This window comes from Podarcis pityusensis, assembly GCF_964106645.2.
Source record: "Podarcis pityusensis genome assembly, chromosome: 2".
Lineage (NCBI taxonomy): Eukaryota > Metazoa > Chordata > Lepidosauria > Squamata > Lacertidae > Podarcis > Podarcis pityusensis.
The window spans coordinates 115,738,232-115,754,800 of NC_138029.1; the positions used below are offsets into that span (position 1 = coordinate 115,738,232).

The window sequence follows — 16,569 nt, forward strand, 5'->3', positions numbered from 1 at the left end:
GGGAACTGCAGGCAAATGCCGCGGGGGGTAAAAGAAGCAAAAAGGGGTTTTTTTGGTGGGGGGAGGAAGGAGTTGAGATGGCCACATGACCTCTGCTTAAAAACCTCCAAGGAAGCAGAATTGATTTATTACAAGGAGACGTTGTGAAGAGGCTGGGCTGGAGTGGCAAAGAGCTTCGGCTAGGGACTTTCTTGATAAAATTTAGTGCTTGGCCATTAACTCCCAGTTCAGATGGGCCTTTGGGGCTACATAAACTGCGGTCTGTGAAGCCAGGAATGAGCACTGGTGTGGAGAGAGCTCATTCCTCTCTTCCTCCCATCGCACTTTGCACAAAGATCCTGGCTTGTTTTTAAGCCGGAGTTCCCTGGTTCAGATGGAGGGGAGGAGTGTTCAGCCCCGAGACCCTTTGGCGCCATAAACCATGGTTTGTGAAGCCTCAAACAGTAATCTGAACTGTATAAACAAACCACTGTCAACCCCCAGCCCTCCCTCCACATACAGTAAGAGTATCAAAGCAGTTGACATAGTTTTGCTGTTCCTGTATTGCAGAGGGTTGGACTAGATGACCCTTGGGATCCCTTCCGATTCCACAATTGTATAATACGCGGGTGGCGCTGTGGGTTAAACCACAGAGCCTAGGACTTGCCGATCAGAAGGTCGGCGGTTCAAATCCCCGTGACGGGGTGAGCTCCCGTTGCTCGATCCCTGCTCCTGCCAACCTAGCAGTTCAAAAGCACGTCAAAGTGCAAGTAGATAAATAGGTACCGCTCTGGCAGGAAGGTAAATGGCATTTCCGTGCGCTGCTCTGGTTTGCCAGAAGCGGCTTAGTCATGCTGGCCACATGACCCGGAAGCTGTACGCCGGCTCCCTCGGCCAATAAAGCGAGATGAGCACCGCAAGCCCAGAGTCAGCCATGACTGGACCTAATGGTCAGGGGTCCCTTTACCTTTTAATTCACAGCAGTTTGACTTCACCCTCAGTGGCGCACTCCATTGTATGTCGAGACTGATGGTTGCCAACAAAATTTGCGGAGTCTGTTGAAAGCATTACTGAGATAATCCACGTGAGGCTCTTCAAACCAGCTCTTATGAAAACCCCAAACATGGATTTTATTAAGATACAGGGACCCAAAATAACATGCTTTTAGGTAAAACATGTTGGCCGGAGCTGGTGGGAGTTGTAGTTTGAAGCGCCAGGTTGGGGAGGCCTCTTGCAGAGGTAGATTCACCCTGATAGTTATCGCTCAGCCTCCTCTGGGTGTTCCTGCCACTCCTCAGCTGTTAACACTCAGCCGTAAGTTTGGTGTTGAATTACTGCTGGAAGTCCAGCGGTCGTTTGCAGCTACCTCCCCAAGGATGCTTGAAAAACACAGTCGGGATGGCTCTGGATTTTATCTTCGCAGCCAGAGAGAGGTGGCTATTTATAGAGCATCCTCTTAAAAAGGGAGCAGCAGGGGAAATACCTTTTATTAGGACCAAGTGGAAACATTGCAGAGACCTAAAGTAACACCCCTGCGTACATTCTTAACTGGTGTATGGGATTATGGGATAGCTGATCCTCTCTTCACCTTGGGGGACTGTGAACGGGAGATTTTGGTGTTCTAACACCATGCGTTCTAACACCATGCAGTGGGTGGAAAGGCAGGGAGCACGCTAGGAGCAAAAGGTGCTGCCTTACATCATTGGTGCATCTAGCGCAGGGTTCACACGCTGTGTGCCACGGCCCAGCAGTGGCCCACGAGTTTCATTCAGGAGGTCCACAGCATGTCTGTGAAGGGTAGCAGGCCCTGCTCCTGCTTCATCATTCTTGGAATCCAGAAATCTTCCAGGAAGGTGAACAGGATGGCCCTAAAGTGACTAGGGGGAAGTGACCCTGAGATCATCGTCTGAGGCCCTCCTTCGTGTGCCGCCTCCTTGAGAGGTCCAGAGCATGGCAACACAAGAACAGGGCCTTCTCAGCAGTGGCTCCCCATCTGTGAAATGCTTTCCCCATGGAAGTTCACCTGGCGCCTTCATTACACACCTTTAGGTGCCACGCAAAAACGTTCTTTTTTAACCAGGCCTTTGGTTGATCCTATGCCCTTTTAAAATGTGGTGGGTTTTTTTGGAGGGGGGGGACTATTGAGTTGTGATTTTTTATTTTTATTAGGTATTTTGTGGTTTTATATCTTGATTTTATTCTGTGAACTGCCCTGAGACCCCCGGGTACAGGGCAGTATATAAATTCAATAAATAAAAATAATACAAATAATAAACAATAGGGGGACGAAGCACTTGAGAGAAGTGGAGAAGATCGGAAGCCAAGTTAACGGGAGGCTGGAGCTAAAAGTTTGAACCTTAACTCCGTTAAAAACCACGCAGCATCTAGCACAGTGCATTACAGCTATAATAATAATAATAATAATAATAATAATAATAATAATAATAATAGATTTTATTTATATCCCGCCCTCCCCAGCCAAAGCCGGGCTCAGAGCAGCTAACAACAGTAAAATGATAAAACATTCTAAAATCATTTCATTATAAAATTAATTCAGTCAGAAATTAATATAACAGTCAGAAAAATCATTTAGTGGTCCTCAGCAATTTTTAAGGGGAAATATTTGGGAACCGCAGGTCTACACTGAACGGCAGTGGTTCTCCAGGGTTGCAGGAAAGGGAGATGCTGGAGATCAAGCCTGGGACCAGTGTTAGAAATTAGAAATTAGGCGTGTTTTGTGACGGGTGCGGATCCAGTTGTGAACATGGGGAAATCCCTAGGTCCCAGGCTGGTGAGTGGGGGAAGCAAATGTCACTTAGAGAAGGATGCGAAATATATTTTTCTTGACGCTTGAATTTGTTTTATTCTGGATTGTTTTGTTTGATGTTTTAATGTGTCGTAAACCGCTTTGAGATTTGTTCTTTAAAATATAAAGTGGTATAGAAATAATAGTATTAATAGCGCCTAGACATTCAATTGAGGCGATTGTAACCTAGGTTTAAGGTGCCCTTTGGCAATGAGAGTACAGTGGTACCTCGGGTTAAGTACTTAATTCGTTCCTGTGGTCCGTTCTTAATCTGAAACTGTGCTTAACCTGAAGCACCACTTTAGCAAATGGGGCCTCCTGCTGCCGCCACACCGCCGGAGCACGATTTCTGTTCTCATCCTGAAGCAAAGTTCTTAACCCAAGGTACTATTTCTGGATTAGTGGAGTCTGTAACCTGAAGCATATGTAACCCGAGGTACCACTGTATCCGAGTTTCTTACACTTCCTAGGATGTTCTGCACACAAGTCAAACGTTCTGCCCTTAAGCTATGCTCCTTCCTGTACCTTCCCCATTTCCCATTGCCCTCTGCTAGTTGCGAGTATTAACTTCTGAAGTGGAGAGCCTTTTTCTGCTTGTGTAGGTTCTCTGCTTGATTTAGTCCCCTGGCTGTCCAGGATCCTAAATTGTGTAGGGGACCTAGATGAGTAGAGCAATATCCCCTGCTGCTGGTATTTTGCCTTCAGCTGGTGGAAAGGGACGAGGGGAGGGCAGAGTTAGTGCCCCACTCTCCCTTGGGGCAATCGTAATCTCCCCGAGGATTAGAATGCCAGAATAGGACTCAAGAGGCTCATAAATCTTCGCTGCAAAAGGGATGCCTGTTTGTCCTGTGTTGATAACACAGCTGTGATTATAGTGAGGTATAAAAATAGCAGCTGCAATAAACACTCTTAAAATGCACTGGGTGATAGTTTAACATCAGTCAAATTCGGGGCAGATCCATTAAAATCCTTGCACTGAAATTACTCAGTGATGTAGCTGGATAGCCCCCTTACTAACTTTATTTACTTATTTTTGCAATTCATCCCCGAATATGAGTGGGACTTTGATCCTTGTTCACCTTCCTGCACACTAGCAGAAAAGGATTTACCGTATTTTTCGCCCTATAGGACGCACTTTTTCCCCTCCAAAAATGAAGGGGAAATGTGTGTGCGTCCTATGGGGCGAATGCAGGCTTTCGCTGAAGCCTGGAGAGCGAGAGGGGTCGGTGCACACCAACCCCACTCGCTCTCCAGGCTTCAGGAGAGCCCCACTGCCAGCCCCACAAGCTCGGGGGACAGCGGGAGAGGCGCTGCGCCTTTCCCGCTGTCCCCCGACTTGGTTAGAAGACTGGCGGGGGGGAGAAGCCTGCTCCTCCCCGTCGCCAGCCCCGCAAACTCGGGGGACAGCGGGAGAGGCGCAGCGCGCCATCTTGCTGTCTCCCCACCTGGTTTGGAGGCTGGCGGAGGGCTTCCCCCTCCCCCAGCCCCACAAGCTCCCAGAGCGATGCCAAAGCTGCACGCAGCTTCGGCATCGCTCTGGGTCCCGTTCTGGGGGCTGGCGTTGGGGGAAGCTCGGGCTTCCCCTGCCCCAGCCCCGTGCCTGGGGGGGAGAAATATTTTTTTTCCCTTTATCCCCCCCCCCCCAAATCTAGGTGCGTCCTATAGGGCGAAGAATACGGTATTCCTCCCCGCCCCTTCTCTTCCTCCAATTTAAATATGTTTTCAGTGCCGGAGGAAAAATCTGTAGGGAAACAGCAGCGAATTCACTCTCCTCTGAAATGAACTTTCAAGGAGCAGAATTTGGGTCTTTTATAGTAGAAGTTAATACAGTGGTGAACTACTGTTTCAATAAAAGTACCTACCTTATGCCAGGTAAGCCTATTTGTCTGTTTAGCCCAATATTGCCACTTCTTGACAGGCAGTGGCTCTCTGGGATCTGAAGCAAAAGTTTTTCCCCATCACCTCCACCCTGAGCCTTTTAGCCATAGATGCTGGGGTTTGACCTAGGGTCCTTTTGTATGCAAAGCATATTCATTCTCTCTCTCTTTCTCTCTCTCTCCTTATAATGTGCCACACCACCTGAAGGTCTGCTATCATGAGCATACATAGGCAATGCTCTATTGGCAAGAGTTCTAGGCGGTTTGCAACTTGGATCGCTCTTCCCAGTTCTCCTACTGGTTAAACATATTTTTTGAGTTGCTTCAGAAACCCACCAAACCTCTTCAACCAGAAAAGAGGGTTGGGTGAAAGGCACAGGGGTGTGCACAAATGTCATGTAAAAACAAGACTTTGGGAGCTTAAACTGAGAGGTGCCGGAAGGATCAACGCTTGTCCTTTTTTTTTCCTCTTCCCGAGTCAAGTGATATTTATCTGTTTTGTTTTGGAAAAATCCTGGACAACTGCGCAGTTTTCAAAATGCTGTTCTCTACATCTTGTCAGGTTAAAGTTGCTGTATTCAGCATAATATGTTGTATAGTTCTTTATAATCTTACTAAAGGTAAAGGGACCCCTGACCATTAGGTCCAATCACGGACGACTCTGGGGTTGCGGCGCTCATCTCGCTTTACTGGCCGAGGGAGCCGGCGTACAGCTTCCGGGTCATGTGGCCAGCATGACTAAGCCGCTTCTGGCGAACCAGAGCAGCGCACGGAAACGCCGTGCCTATTTATCTACTTGCACTGTGTGCTTTCGAACTGCTAGGTTGGCAGGAGCAGGGACCGAACAACAGGACCAAACCCCACTGCGGGGATTTGAACCGCCAACATTCCGATTGGCAAGCCCTAGGCTCTGTGGTTTAACCCACAGCGCCACCCGCGTCCCAATAATCTTATTAGAACTGTGTTAAGAACAAAATGAACAAAAAGACCCATGTACTTGGCAACAGGATTTTCTCCCGTGGGGTGAGTTCAGTTTTCCCCGGCCTTTGCCGGTGCATTTGACAGGCGCGCTTTCCAGTGTTTCAAGCAGTGGTGCATTCCCCCCCCCCACCTCATGCTTCTATAGGGGCTACCAGAAGGGACGGGGGTGGCACTGTGGGTTAAACCACAGAGCCTAGGACTTGCCAATCAGAAGGTCAGCGGTTCGAATCCCTGCGACGGGGTGAGCTCCTGTTGCTCAGTCCCTGCTCCTGCCAACCTAGCAGTTCGAAAGCACGTCAAAGTGCAAGTAGATAAATAGGTACCGCTCCGGCGGGAAGGTAAACGGCGTTTCCGTGCGCTGCTCTAGTTCGCCAGAAGCGGCTTAGTCATGCTGGCCACAGGACCCGGAAGCTGTACGCTGGCTCCCTCGGCCAATAAAGCGAGATGAGCGCCGCAACCCCAGAGTCGGCCACGACTGGACCTAATGGTCAGGGGTCCCTTTAACTGTACCTTAAGGCTACCAGTGGCTACTATCCATGGTGGCTGACCGTTCTTCCACTGTGCCTATGGCTAGTCGTTTTCGTGAAAGCCCTCCCGATGCCTCGCCCCAATCCTGCCCCATGTTAATATGTAATATGTATGAGGGGGAAACTTTGCCATATTGGGGTGGGCATATTGGCCTCGGGCATCAAAATATCTCGAGCCCCACTCCCCATAGGAGAGAGCACTTTGCCTCCCAATTTCCTTCTGTTCTTTTTTGTGGCTCACATGGGACTTTGAGGCCTGACCAGATGGAGAGTATTTTTCTCAGGCTCCAAGCCCCCATTTTTCCTCTTGCATTGGAGGGGAGGCTCTGGAGGAGTTGGGGTGTGTGTAAAATAGCTGGTGTGGTTGCTTTCATTGCTTTTCTCACTTAGGTCTGTCTGGTAACTCCACCACAGGGGTAGGCAACCTAAGGCCCGGGGGCCGAAAGCAACCCAATTGCCTTCTCAATCCGGCCTGCTGACGGTCCGGGAATAGGCATGTTTTTACATGAGTAGAATGTGTGCATTTATTTAAAATGCATCTCTGGGTTATTTGTGGGGCATAGGAATTTGTTCATTTCCTCCCAAAAAATATAGTCCGGCCCGCCACATGATCTGAGGAACAGTGGACTGGCCCGCGGCTGAAAAAGGTTGCTGACCCCTGCTCTACCGCCTAATCTCTGCAGTTTGTCAGACACTCTGTTGTGTCCCCCCCCCCCCCAAAGTGAGTTTACTACGTTATGCCAACTGACTGCTGAAAGCCACATTTGCCATATTTAGGGCCTGCAGCCCCCCAACACCATCCGTTTAAAGCACTGCAATAGATGCCACATTAAACAGTCGTGGCGTCCCTCAAAGAAACCTGGGAACTGTAGTTGGTACGGATGCTGAGAGCTAGAATTCCCAGCAGTACTTGGGAAGAGGGATGAGCTGTGAAGCCACTCTGGGAGGGGAATATACCACTTTAAACAGCCATGGCTTCCTGCAACCCAGAGCCACAATTTCCAGAGTGGTTTAAGAGCTTGTCCCTCTTCCCAGTAACCACCTACAGTTCCCAGCTTTCTTGGGGAGTGTTTAAAGTGGTCTGAGAGTGCTTCAGCTATTCAGTGTGAACGTGGCTGGTCTCTTTAAAAGGACTTGGAGGCGCAGCTATAGGCCTGGAGATCCTGTCTGGCGCCGGGCCATGGATTTCTGCCCAGCAAAGTTCTCTTAAAGGGACAGGAGTAGGCAAGGTGGTTTCTTGCTTCGGGGTTTGTTGTTGGCAGCCCTGTTACTCCTTTTTTAAACATTAAACTGGCCCCCTGCTGCTGTGCTGTGTTTTAGGGTCGGCCTGACCTACAGACGTTTTGGCCGGTGAAGACACCCGGCTGCTAAATATATGCGAGATCAACAAAGAGTCTTGCGACACCAGGGGCCGCTAACCTTGCGGGGCGGGGGCCGCATGCCGGGAAGAGGGCTATCGCTCCCCTCTTTGCTTATCAAATGATTGATATTTGATCATATCAATGGGCAGGGCGGGGTGAAACGACCGGCCACCCTTCTTGAATTTTTGTGTGGCTTTGCCTCCCATCGCCAACATTTGTAGGGTCTTTGGGATGGGGAGAGAGCAAGAAACGCTCACTGGGCCGGACTGAGCTTGCCACCCCTGCCTTAGAGAGCAAAATAATTAGGGCCTGAAAGCTCAGTGCCATAATAAATCAAGTCTGGGGTGCCGCCAGAGTCTTGGTTCTTTTTCCTCCGTGGAAAATGTGGATCAGGTGGCAATTCAAAGCCAAAACAGAGCCAGTCCCTAAACGGAGGCAGCTTTGACATTGAAGGTGGTGTTTTGGGGGGGGGGTTGAGTTAGGGGGCCCTATTTTTCCCCCTTTCTCTCCTTGGGATCCTCAATATGTTGCTTCTTTGGCTCAACCTTGGGCCTCTTTTCTGCTCTTTCTTTCTTTCTTCTTTCTCACTCCCTTCCCCCCCATATCTCTGTGTCTGTCTGCCAAAAGTTGCTACCCCCTTTCTGGGCCCGCCGTCGCCGTAGCAACGACCTCGGGGTGACCTAGTCTCCTGCCAAGCGACAAAAGAGGAAGGAGGCACCAGGAGGGGGGAGGGAGGAGGGGAAGCCCACCAAGGAAGGGCAGGAAAGGGGGGCTGGGAATGCCTGTGTGTGTGTGAACATGGCCGCCCCACCGTTAACTCCTTCCTTCCCCCTGCCGTCTACCTTTTTAGGACTGAGCATCCGAAGCTCCCAGGAGGAGGAGCCGGTGGACCCCCAGCTGATGCGCTTGGACAATATGCTGCTGGCCGAGGGGGTGGCCGGCCCAGAGAAAGGGGGTGGGTCTGCAGCGGCGGCAGCAGCGGCCGCGGCAGCAGGGGGGGTGTCCCCAGATAACTCAATTGAGCACTCCGATTACCGCAACAAGCTCTCCCAGATCCGCCAGATCTACCATTCGGAGCTGGAGAAATACGAACAGGTAAGGATGGTGGTGGTGGTGATTATATACGTTGTATTCCTGCCCTGCGTTTCTCCCAAGTTGGGACTCCCGGCGGCTTCCACCATGTTCAAGGACACCCATTATAAAATGCAAAAGCAAGCCAGTTAACAATGAATAGTTGGAACCACACTGAAACACGTTTGGGGCGCCAGTTTAAAATCCAGCTTGTTTGGCAGTCGATTGGCGGCGCAGCAGTTTTCAAAGGCCTGTCTGAACAGGAAGTTCTTACTATACAAAACAAGGAGGGAGACAGACGCTTCTAACATCTCTTGGGAGCAGTGTTGGAAACTCAGATGTGTAAACTAGGTGCCAAACGGCATCTTAAATAATAAATAATAATAAAATAAAATTTTATTTATATCCTGCCCTCCCCAGCTGAAGCCGGGCTCAGAGCGGCTAACAACAGTAAAATAATACAGCATTCTAAAATCAATTCATTATAAAATCAGTTCAAATCAAATTGATGGCAACCATTAGGCTAGAGTTCTGTGAAGAATTACCAAATCTAGGTTACACTCAGCACAATGGAATGACTATTTACCAGGAGGTTGAAATGGGTGACCATTGGGGTCCCTTCCATTTCTACAATTGTATAAGCTCAACTACATTGCTTGATTGTAGCTTGCTCTTCCAACAATTCACTTGAGCCAGTATGCAAAAGGAGAAACACACACAGTGGAAGTGGAAATGGTATTAACTATGGACTTAAGGCAGAGGTTTTTAAACGGTGGTTGCCCACCTGGTGCCCAGAAATTTCCCATGTCGTCACAATTGGACCCATGCCAGTAGTGAAACGTACCTGGCTAATTTCCAACACTGCTTGGGAGGGAATTCCATAATATTGGAGCAACCCGGAATAGGTTTCCGCTCTCGCCACCTCCAAGAGTCCAACGTTGGTGGGATCAAGAGAAGGGGCTCACCCAAGGATCTTAGCACCTGGTCAGGTTCATATAGAGAGATCCGATCTTTCAGATAGCCTGGGATAAAACCAGATAGGGCTTTCTGGTCATAACCAGGTAAGGATGTGATTACCATTATTGCTATTATTTATTAAATTTGTATACCACCCTTCATAAGAAGATTGCGAGACGGATCACAACATAAAAATGCAAAAGGAGAACTAAAAATACATAATAAAACATCTGGGTGGGGCACAGGTCCCCTACATTTACATTAGGAGTTGGGGGCAGGGATTTTTTTTGTGGGGGGTATTAATATTCCTTGGGTTTGTGTATTGGAGCTCCTACTCCTCCAACTCAGCCTCTTCCCCTTTCTCACCTGCTCCTCGTCAGGCCTGCAACGAGTTTACGACACATGTGATGAACCTCCTTCGGGAGCAGAGCCGCACGCGCCCCGTGTCGCCCAAGGAGATTGAGCGCATGGTCAGCATCATCCACCGGAAGTTCAGCTCCATCCAGATGCAGCTGAAGCAAAGCACCTGCGAGGCTGTCATGATCCTGAGATCCCGCTTCCTCGATGCCAGGTTACTTCACCTACTTCACCTATATCTGAAGTGGTTTTTTGTTTTTTGTTTTACCTTACCTTTGGGACAGGGTGGCGCTGTGGGTTAAACCACAGAGCCGAGGGCTTGCCGATCAGATGGTCGGCGGTTCGAATCCCCACGACGGGGTGAGCTCCCGTTGCTCGGTCCCTGCTCCTGCCAACCTAGCAGTTCGAAAGAACGTCAAAGTGCAAGTAGATAAATAGGTACCGCTCCGGCGGGAAGGTAAAAGGCGTTTCCGTGCGCTGCTCTGGTTCGCCAGAAGCAGCTCAGTCATGCTGGTCACATGACCCGGAAGCTGTAGGCCGGCTCCCTCGGCCAATAAAGCAAGATGAGCACCGCAACCCCAGAGTCGGTCACAACTGGACCTAATGGTCAGGAGTCCCTTTACCTTAGCCGGGAAGGCTGCCAGAGTGGCTGAAAGGGATGAGGAGAGAAGAGAGAGAGGGAGAAAGCAACCTCAGGCACTGGGTCTTAAATTCACAGGTTCTCACAATGACCAGCAGAATAGATGTTCATGGGAATGACTTCTTGAGGCAAGCTGGTCTCTCACCAGAGACAATGGATTGGCCCCACTTCTTTTCTATTCCCTGCTCTGCAGCTTCATGCAGTGGCTGTTGCTAGGGTGTACAGTGGTTGGCTGGCTGTGTTGGACATGCCAAAAATTGGTGCTGCCAAGTTCTGTTCCTTCCGCCAGCTTGATGGAGCCAGCCACCTCTGCCTACCAGGCAAGGAAAGCCCACCTTTCCGAGTTTTCTAGCGGAGGCAATTAGTAATACAGTCGTACCTTGGATCTCAAATGCCTTGCGAGTCGAACATTTTGGAACCCAAACGTTTTGGAAGTCGAACGGACTTCCAGAACGGATTCTGTTTGACTTCCAAGGTACGACTGCACATCCTTAAAAAAGTAAAGGGACTCCTGACCATTAGGTCCAGTTGTGGGTGACTCTGGGGTTGCGGCGCTCATCTCACTCTATTGGCCGAGGGAGCTGGCATACAGCTTCCGGGTCCTGTGGCCAGCATGACTAAGCCGCTTCTGGCGAACCAGAGCAGCGCATGGAAACGCCGTTTACCTTCCCGCTGGAGCGGTACCTATTTATCTACTTGCACTTTGACGTGCTTTTGAACTGCTAGGTTGGCAGGAGCTGGGACTGAGCGACGGGAGCTCGCCCCGTCGCAGGAATTCAAACCGCTGACATTCTGATTGGCAAGTCCTAGGCTCTGTGGTTTAACCCACAGCGCCACCCGCGTCCCTATCCTTACACAGTGGTTACATCCTTACACAGTGGTTAATTGATGTCTGTTTTTAACGTTCTTATGGGTTTTGTTGTACAGTTTTGATTGCTATATACATTGCTTTGATATGTATATTTTTAATGCACAGCGGCATATAAATATATTTTTTTATAAATAAACAAACCTCCCCTGCAGGAAAGGCAGGTGGGACGCATTCTGGCTTCATGTAATGCAAAGGGATTCTGGGTCCATTTGCTGCGTGCTAGCTGAAGAAACCTCCCTTCCCAGTTTGCGTTCTCCTCTGCGGGAAAGAGAGGCAAGGAGTGTGCTCTTGGGCAGTTGGCTGGTCTCTTAGTGCTGACGGGGCACTGCCCCACCAACCTCAGCCTTGATTCCCCCTAGACTAGCATTCAAAATTTGCCAGGTGCATTTTGCACCTGGTTACCAGCCGCTTGCAACCAAGCGAAGGTGCCTTTGCTCCATGATGGCTTCGGACATCTTCCCCATCTGGAGATGCCTGCCCGGAGATCCTTGGATCTTGACTGTTTTCTCACACTAGCAACACATCCTGTAGAGTTCTATCCATTGTATTTTATCTGCGCAATCAAGAACGGATTCCAGGGACCAAAAAGTTGTATGGGAAAATACGACTTTGGAGCCTTCTCAGAAATGGCAACTAGACATTCCGTTTTGGTGACTGTAACCCTGGTTTAAGGAGCCATTTGGCGCCTGGCTTATATAACTGAGGGACATGGGTGGCGCTGTGGGACGCGGGTGGCGCTGTGGTCTAAGCCACTGACCCTAGGGCTTGCCGATCGGAAGGTTGACAGTTTGAATCCCCTTGACGGGGTGAGCTCCCGTTGCTCAGTCCCAGCTCCTGCCAACCTAGCAGTTCGTAAGCACACCAGCGCAAGTAGATAAATAAGTACTGCTCCGGCAGGAAGGTAAACAGTATTTCCGTGCGTTGCTCTGGTTTCGCCAGAAGCGACGTAGTCATACTGGCCACATGACCCAGAAAAACTGTCTGTGGACAAAATATTGGCTCCCTCAGCCAGTAAAGCGAGATGAGTGCCGCAACCCCAGAATCGTCTGCGACTGGACTTAACTGTCAGGGGTCCTTTACCTTTATATAACTGAGTTTCTAACACTGCCTGCCCTTCTTATGCCATTGCTTTTTTGGGGGACTTGGCAGGAAGGACAGAGACAAAACTTGAATAAGTTGACTCTGGTGCCCCCTAGAGTTGGTCTCCTTGCCTTCTGCCCTACAGTCCGAATGGGCACAAGCCACTGCTGGTTGTGGGTTGTTGCATCCCGCCAGCACCTAACATCTCTCACTTAAGAGAGGCAGGAAGAATGCCAGCTGCAGCTGCTGCCTGTTTAAGGGGTTCAGAGCTCCTTTTGCTTCTCTGCCCTGTGAAAAAGACCAGGAAGGGATTCAGGCCATGCTGGTTAGCAACACTCAGGAGTAGGAAAGAGAGATCAAGGTCTGCTGGCTTGACCCTTGTGGCCGTACAGCTGCCAACCCAGTCCTCGTCCTTCCTTGGAACCGGAGAGAGGGGCAGGGGTCAGCACAAAACATCCACTCCCTCCGCAACTTCAGAGTTGGGAGGAAGGCTTGCTGTGGCGAGCAGAACTGCTGAAACTTAATTTTGTTAATTTTTTAAAGCTGCACACTGCCTTTCAGTAAGTATTTCCAGAGTAGTTTGTGGTGTTTGGTTGTGGGTGTAGTTTTTAAAAATAAATAGATAGATAGATAGATAGATAGACACTACGTGAACAATTTGATACAAGAGAAGGGTGAAAAACAGCAGGATAAAACATTCCACCAGGTTGAATTTTTCATCGGGGGAAAATCAATAATATTGTCAGAGGTAGCATATGCCTCTGAATAGCGGATGCCGGGAATCGCAGGTGGGAAGAGCTCTGCTGCACTCAGTCTAGGCTTCCCCTAGACCTTTGGCTTGACCCAGCAGGGCTTTGCTTTATATTCTTAGAGAGGATTTCACTTTGCACAGAAAAGCCATCAAAAAGCCAGGGGTAGCCAACCTTTTTATACCTACCGCCCACTAATGCATTTTTTCCCTTGATGGTAAAATTTCCTTACCGCCCACCAGTGCTGCAGTAACATGTGGCGTAGAACCCCTTACTGCCCACCTGGAATCCTGACCAGGTTGAGTACCCCTGCTCTAGGCAAACCTCGCTGGGGAGAGAATTTCATAAGTGGTTCTTCATGGCCCATTCCACCCTGCAGATGCCTCACCTTGAATGTTCTATCCAATTCAGGACCCCCCTGCTCTTCCATAGCATGACCCCAGGCAAAGTATTGCATATTTCAGTGCTTCCTCCAATAACAACAACAACAATAACTCTGGGTAGCTTCCAATCGAGTGTTAAAAACAATACAGCATTAAATATTAAAAACTTCCCTAAACAGGGCTGCCTTCAGATGTCTTTTAAAGAGAAGATAGCTGCTTATTTCCTCCCTGTGGAGGGCGTTCCACAGGGCAGGTGTCACTACCGAGAAGGCCCTCTGCCTGGTTCCCTGTAACTTGGCTTCTCACAATGAGGGAACCGCCAGAAGGCCCTCAGCACTGGATCTCAGTGTCCAGGCTGAATGATGGGGGTGGAGACGCTCCTTCAGGTATACTGGGCCGAGGCTGTTTAGGGCTTTAAAGGTCAGCATCAACACTTTGAATTGTGCTCGGAAACGTACTAGGAGACAATGCAGATCTCTCAGGACCGGTGTTATGTGGTCCCGGCGGCCACTCCCAGTCACCAGTCTAGCTGCCCCATTCTGGATTAATTGCAGTTTCCGGGTCACCTTCAAAGGTAGCCCCACTTAGAGCGCATTGCAGTAGTCCACCTGTGGAAATCTAACATGTTAGGGGAATGAGTTCTAGGGCAGCTGTCCACTCTTCATTAATTAAAATTTTGCATCGGTTATAGTTTAATTCCTCCACCTGTATTAATTATGCAAATTGAGGAAATGTTTGTGTTTGAAATATTTACCTTTTCTCGGCATAATTCTGCATTTGCTGGGAGAGAGGCAACGATCTAGGGACAACACTGAAGACCTGTTCCCCAGTCTCTGGCAACCTCAGTGGTTCTCTGTTTTTCCGCCTGGGATTTCAACAGGCATTGCTAACATACAGTGGTGCCTCGCAAGACGAAATTAATCCGTTCCACGAATGTCTTCGTCTAGCGGTTTTTTCGTCTTGCGAAGCAACCCTACTAGCGGCTTAGCGGATTAGTGCTATTAGCGGTTTAGCGGCTATTAAAGGCTTAGCGGCTTAGCTGCTAAAAGGCTATTAAAGGCTTAGCGGCTTAGAAAAAGGGGGGGGGAGCGAAAAAAAAAGACTCGCAAGTTTCGTCTTGCGAAGCAAGCCCATAGGGAAATTCGTCCTGCGAAGCAACTCAAAAACGGAAAACCCTTTCGTCTAGCGGGTTTTCCGTCTTGCGAGGCATTCGTCTTGCGGGGCACCACTGTACTTTTAGGAAAGATGTAGCCATAAGGGCTGGATTGCTATCTTCTTAAAACAACATAAAATAGAAATATCTGATTCAGAAGAAGCTGAATGGCGCACCAAGGGTAGACAGTGGACTGTTTCAGCACTCCTGCAAAATCTCTGTACGGTATACTTGTATCAGGCCTGGTATCTGGCCAAGCCTCTGCCCTGACATGCATTGACTTTTGCATGTTAGTCTCCCACACAAGCAGGCAATTAACCAAACACACAAGGGGTGTTGAAATCACGCAATTTGTCAAGTGGCACAGCGCTAGGAGAGCTGTGCGTGCCACATACTTTATCAGAGCATATAGCCCAGCCTCTAATTCTCCTCGCGTCTCTCTAACTTTTTGAGGGCCTATTGCAGATGCCACCTTCTCTGGAGTCTACTGCACAATATAGGCCTTCAAGGAGGTGGCACCTGGCCTGTGGAATTCCCTCCCATCAAATGTCAGACAGACCTGGTCTCTGTTGCCGTTGTGGCGCCTGCCAAAGACCTTCCTCTTCCTACAAGCCTTTTAGAATCATTGAATTGTAGAGTTGGAAGGGACCTCGAGGGTCATCTAGTCCAACCCCCTGCAATGCAGGAATCTCATCTAAAGCATCCATGACGGATGGCCATCCAACCTTTGCTTAAAAACCTCCAAGAAAGGAGAGTTCACCACCTCTCGTGGGAGTCTGTTCCACTGCCGAACAGCTCTTACTGTGAGAAAGTTTTTCCAGATGTTTAGTTGGAATCTCCTTTCTTGTAACTTGAAGCTATTGGTTCGAGTCCTACCCTATGGAGAGAAATGTGGGGCCCGGAATTGTTTTCATCACTTGGCATCCTGAGCTCCTTTTGAAGGAAGGGTGGGGTACAAATTTAATAAATAACAATACAGTGATACCTTGGGTTACATACGCTTCAGGTTACAGACTCTGCTAACCCAGAAATAGTTCTTCAGGTTAAGAACTTTGCTTCAGGATGAGAACAGAAATCGCGTGGCGGCAGCAGGAGGCCCCATTAGCTAAAGTGGTGCTTCAGGTTAAGAACAGTTTCAGGTTAAGAACGGACCTCCAGAACGAATTAAGTACTTAACCCGAGGTACCACCGTAGCTCGGTTCCACCACCCCGATACCCGTGGGTATAGGGCGAAATGCGAATTTCATAAATAACAACAATACTTCTGGATTCCACATGCTGCACACCCACCCCACTGTTTACCCCGACTGCCTTCCTTTTCCTCTTCCCAAATTGCTGCCTCTGCCAACCCTGCGCATCCTTTTCTTTTCGCTCGCAGGCGGAAGCGGCGCAATTTCAGCAAGCAGGCTACGGAGGTGCTCAATGAGTATTTCTACTCTCACCTGAGCAACCCTTACCCCAGCGAAGAGGCCAAAGAGGAGCTTGCCAAGAAGTGTGGAATCACAGTCTCACAGGTACCCGGGTGTGTTTTGGGGGGGTGAGGTGGGGGGGCAGGCCCCAGGCTGTGCTAGAGAGGCCCCTGAGTATGGGACAGGGTTGGCTGGGGAGGGGAGGAAAAGCTCATTGTTTGGCTGACCTGTCAATACATAATCCCCTTCCCTCCCCTTCCCTCCCCACCCCTCTTTTCCCCCCCTCATTCCCTCCCCGCTTCCCATCCCTTCATGTTTGACCTTCCCTCCCCACCCCACCCCCGACTTCCCCCCTCCCTCCCTCCTTC

General features: G+C 49.5%; 1 protein-coding gene across 3 annotated transcripts in view; it reads left to right on the forward strand.

Moving 5' to 3' along the window:
* PBX2 (PBX homeobox 2) overlaps nt 1-16,569 on the forward strand; it is a 41,511-nt gene that overhangs the window by 14,444 nt on the left and 10,498 nt on the right. For all 3 annotated transcript variants that reach the window (XM_080992948.1, XM_080992946.1, XM_080992947.1), the window contains exons 3-5: nt 8,382-8,626; nt 9,940-10,130; nt 16,171-16,306. In XM_080992948.1, the coding sequence (XP_080849074.1) occupies nt 8,382-8,626; nt 9,940-10,130; nt 16,171-16,306 (572 nt within the window). The remainder of the gene's footprint in view (nt 1-8,381; nt 8,627-9,939; nt 10,131-16,170; nt 16,307-16,569) is intronic.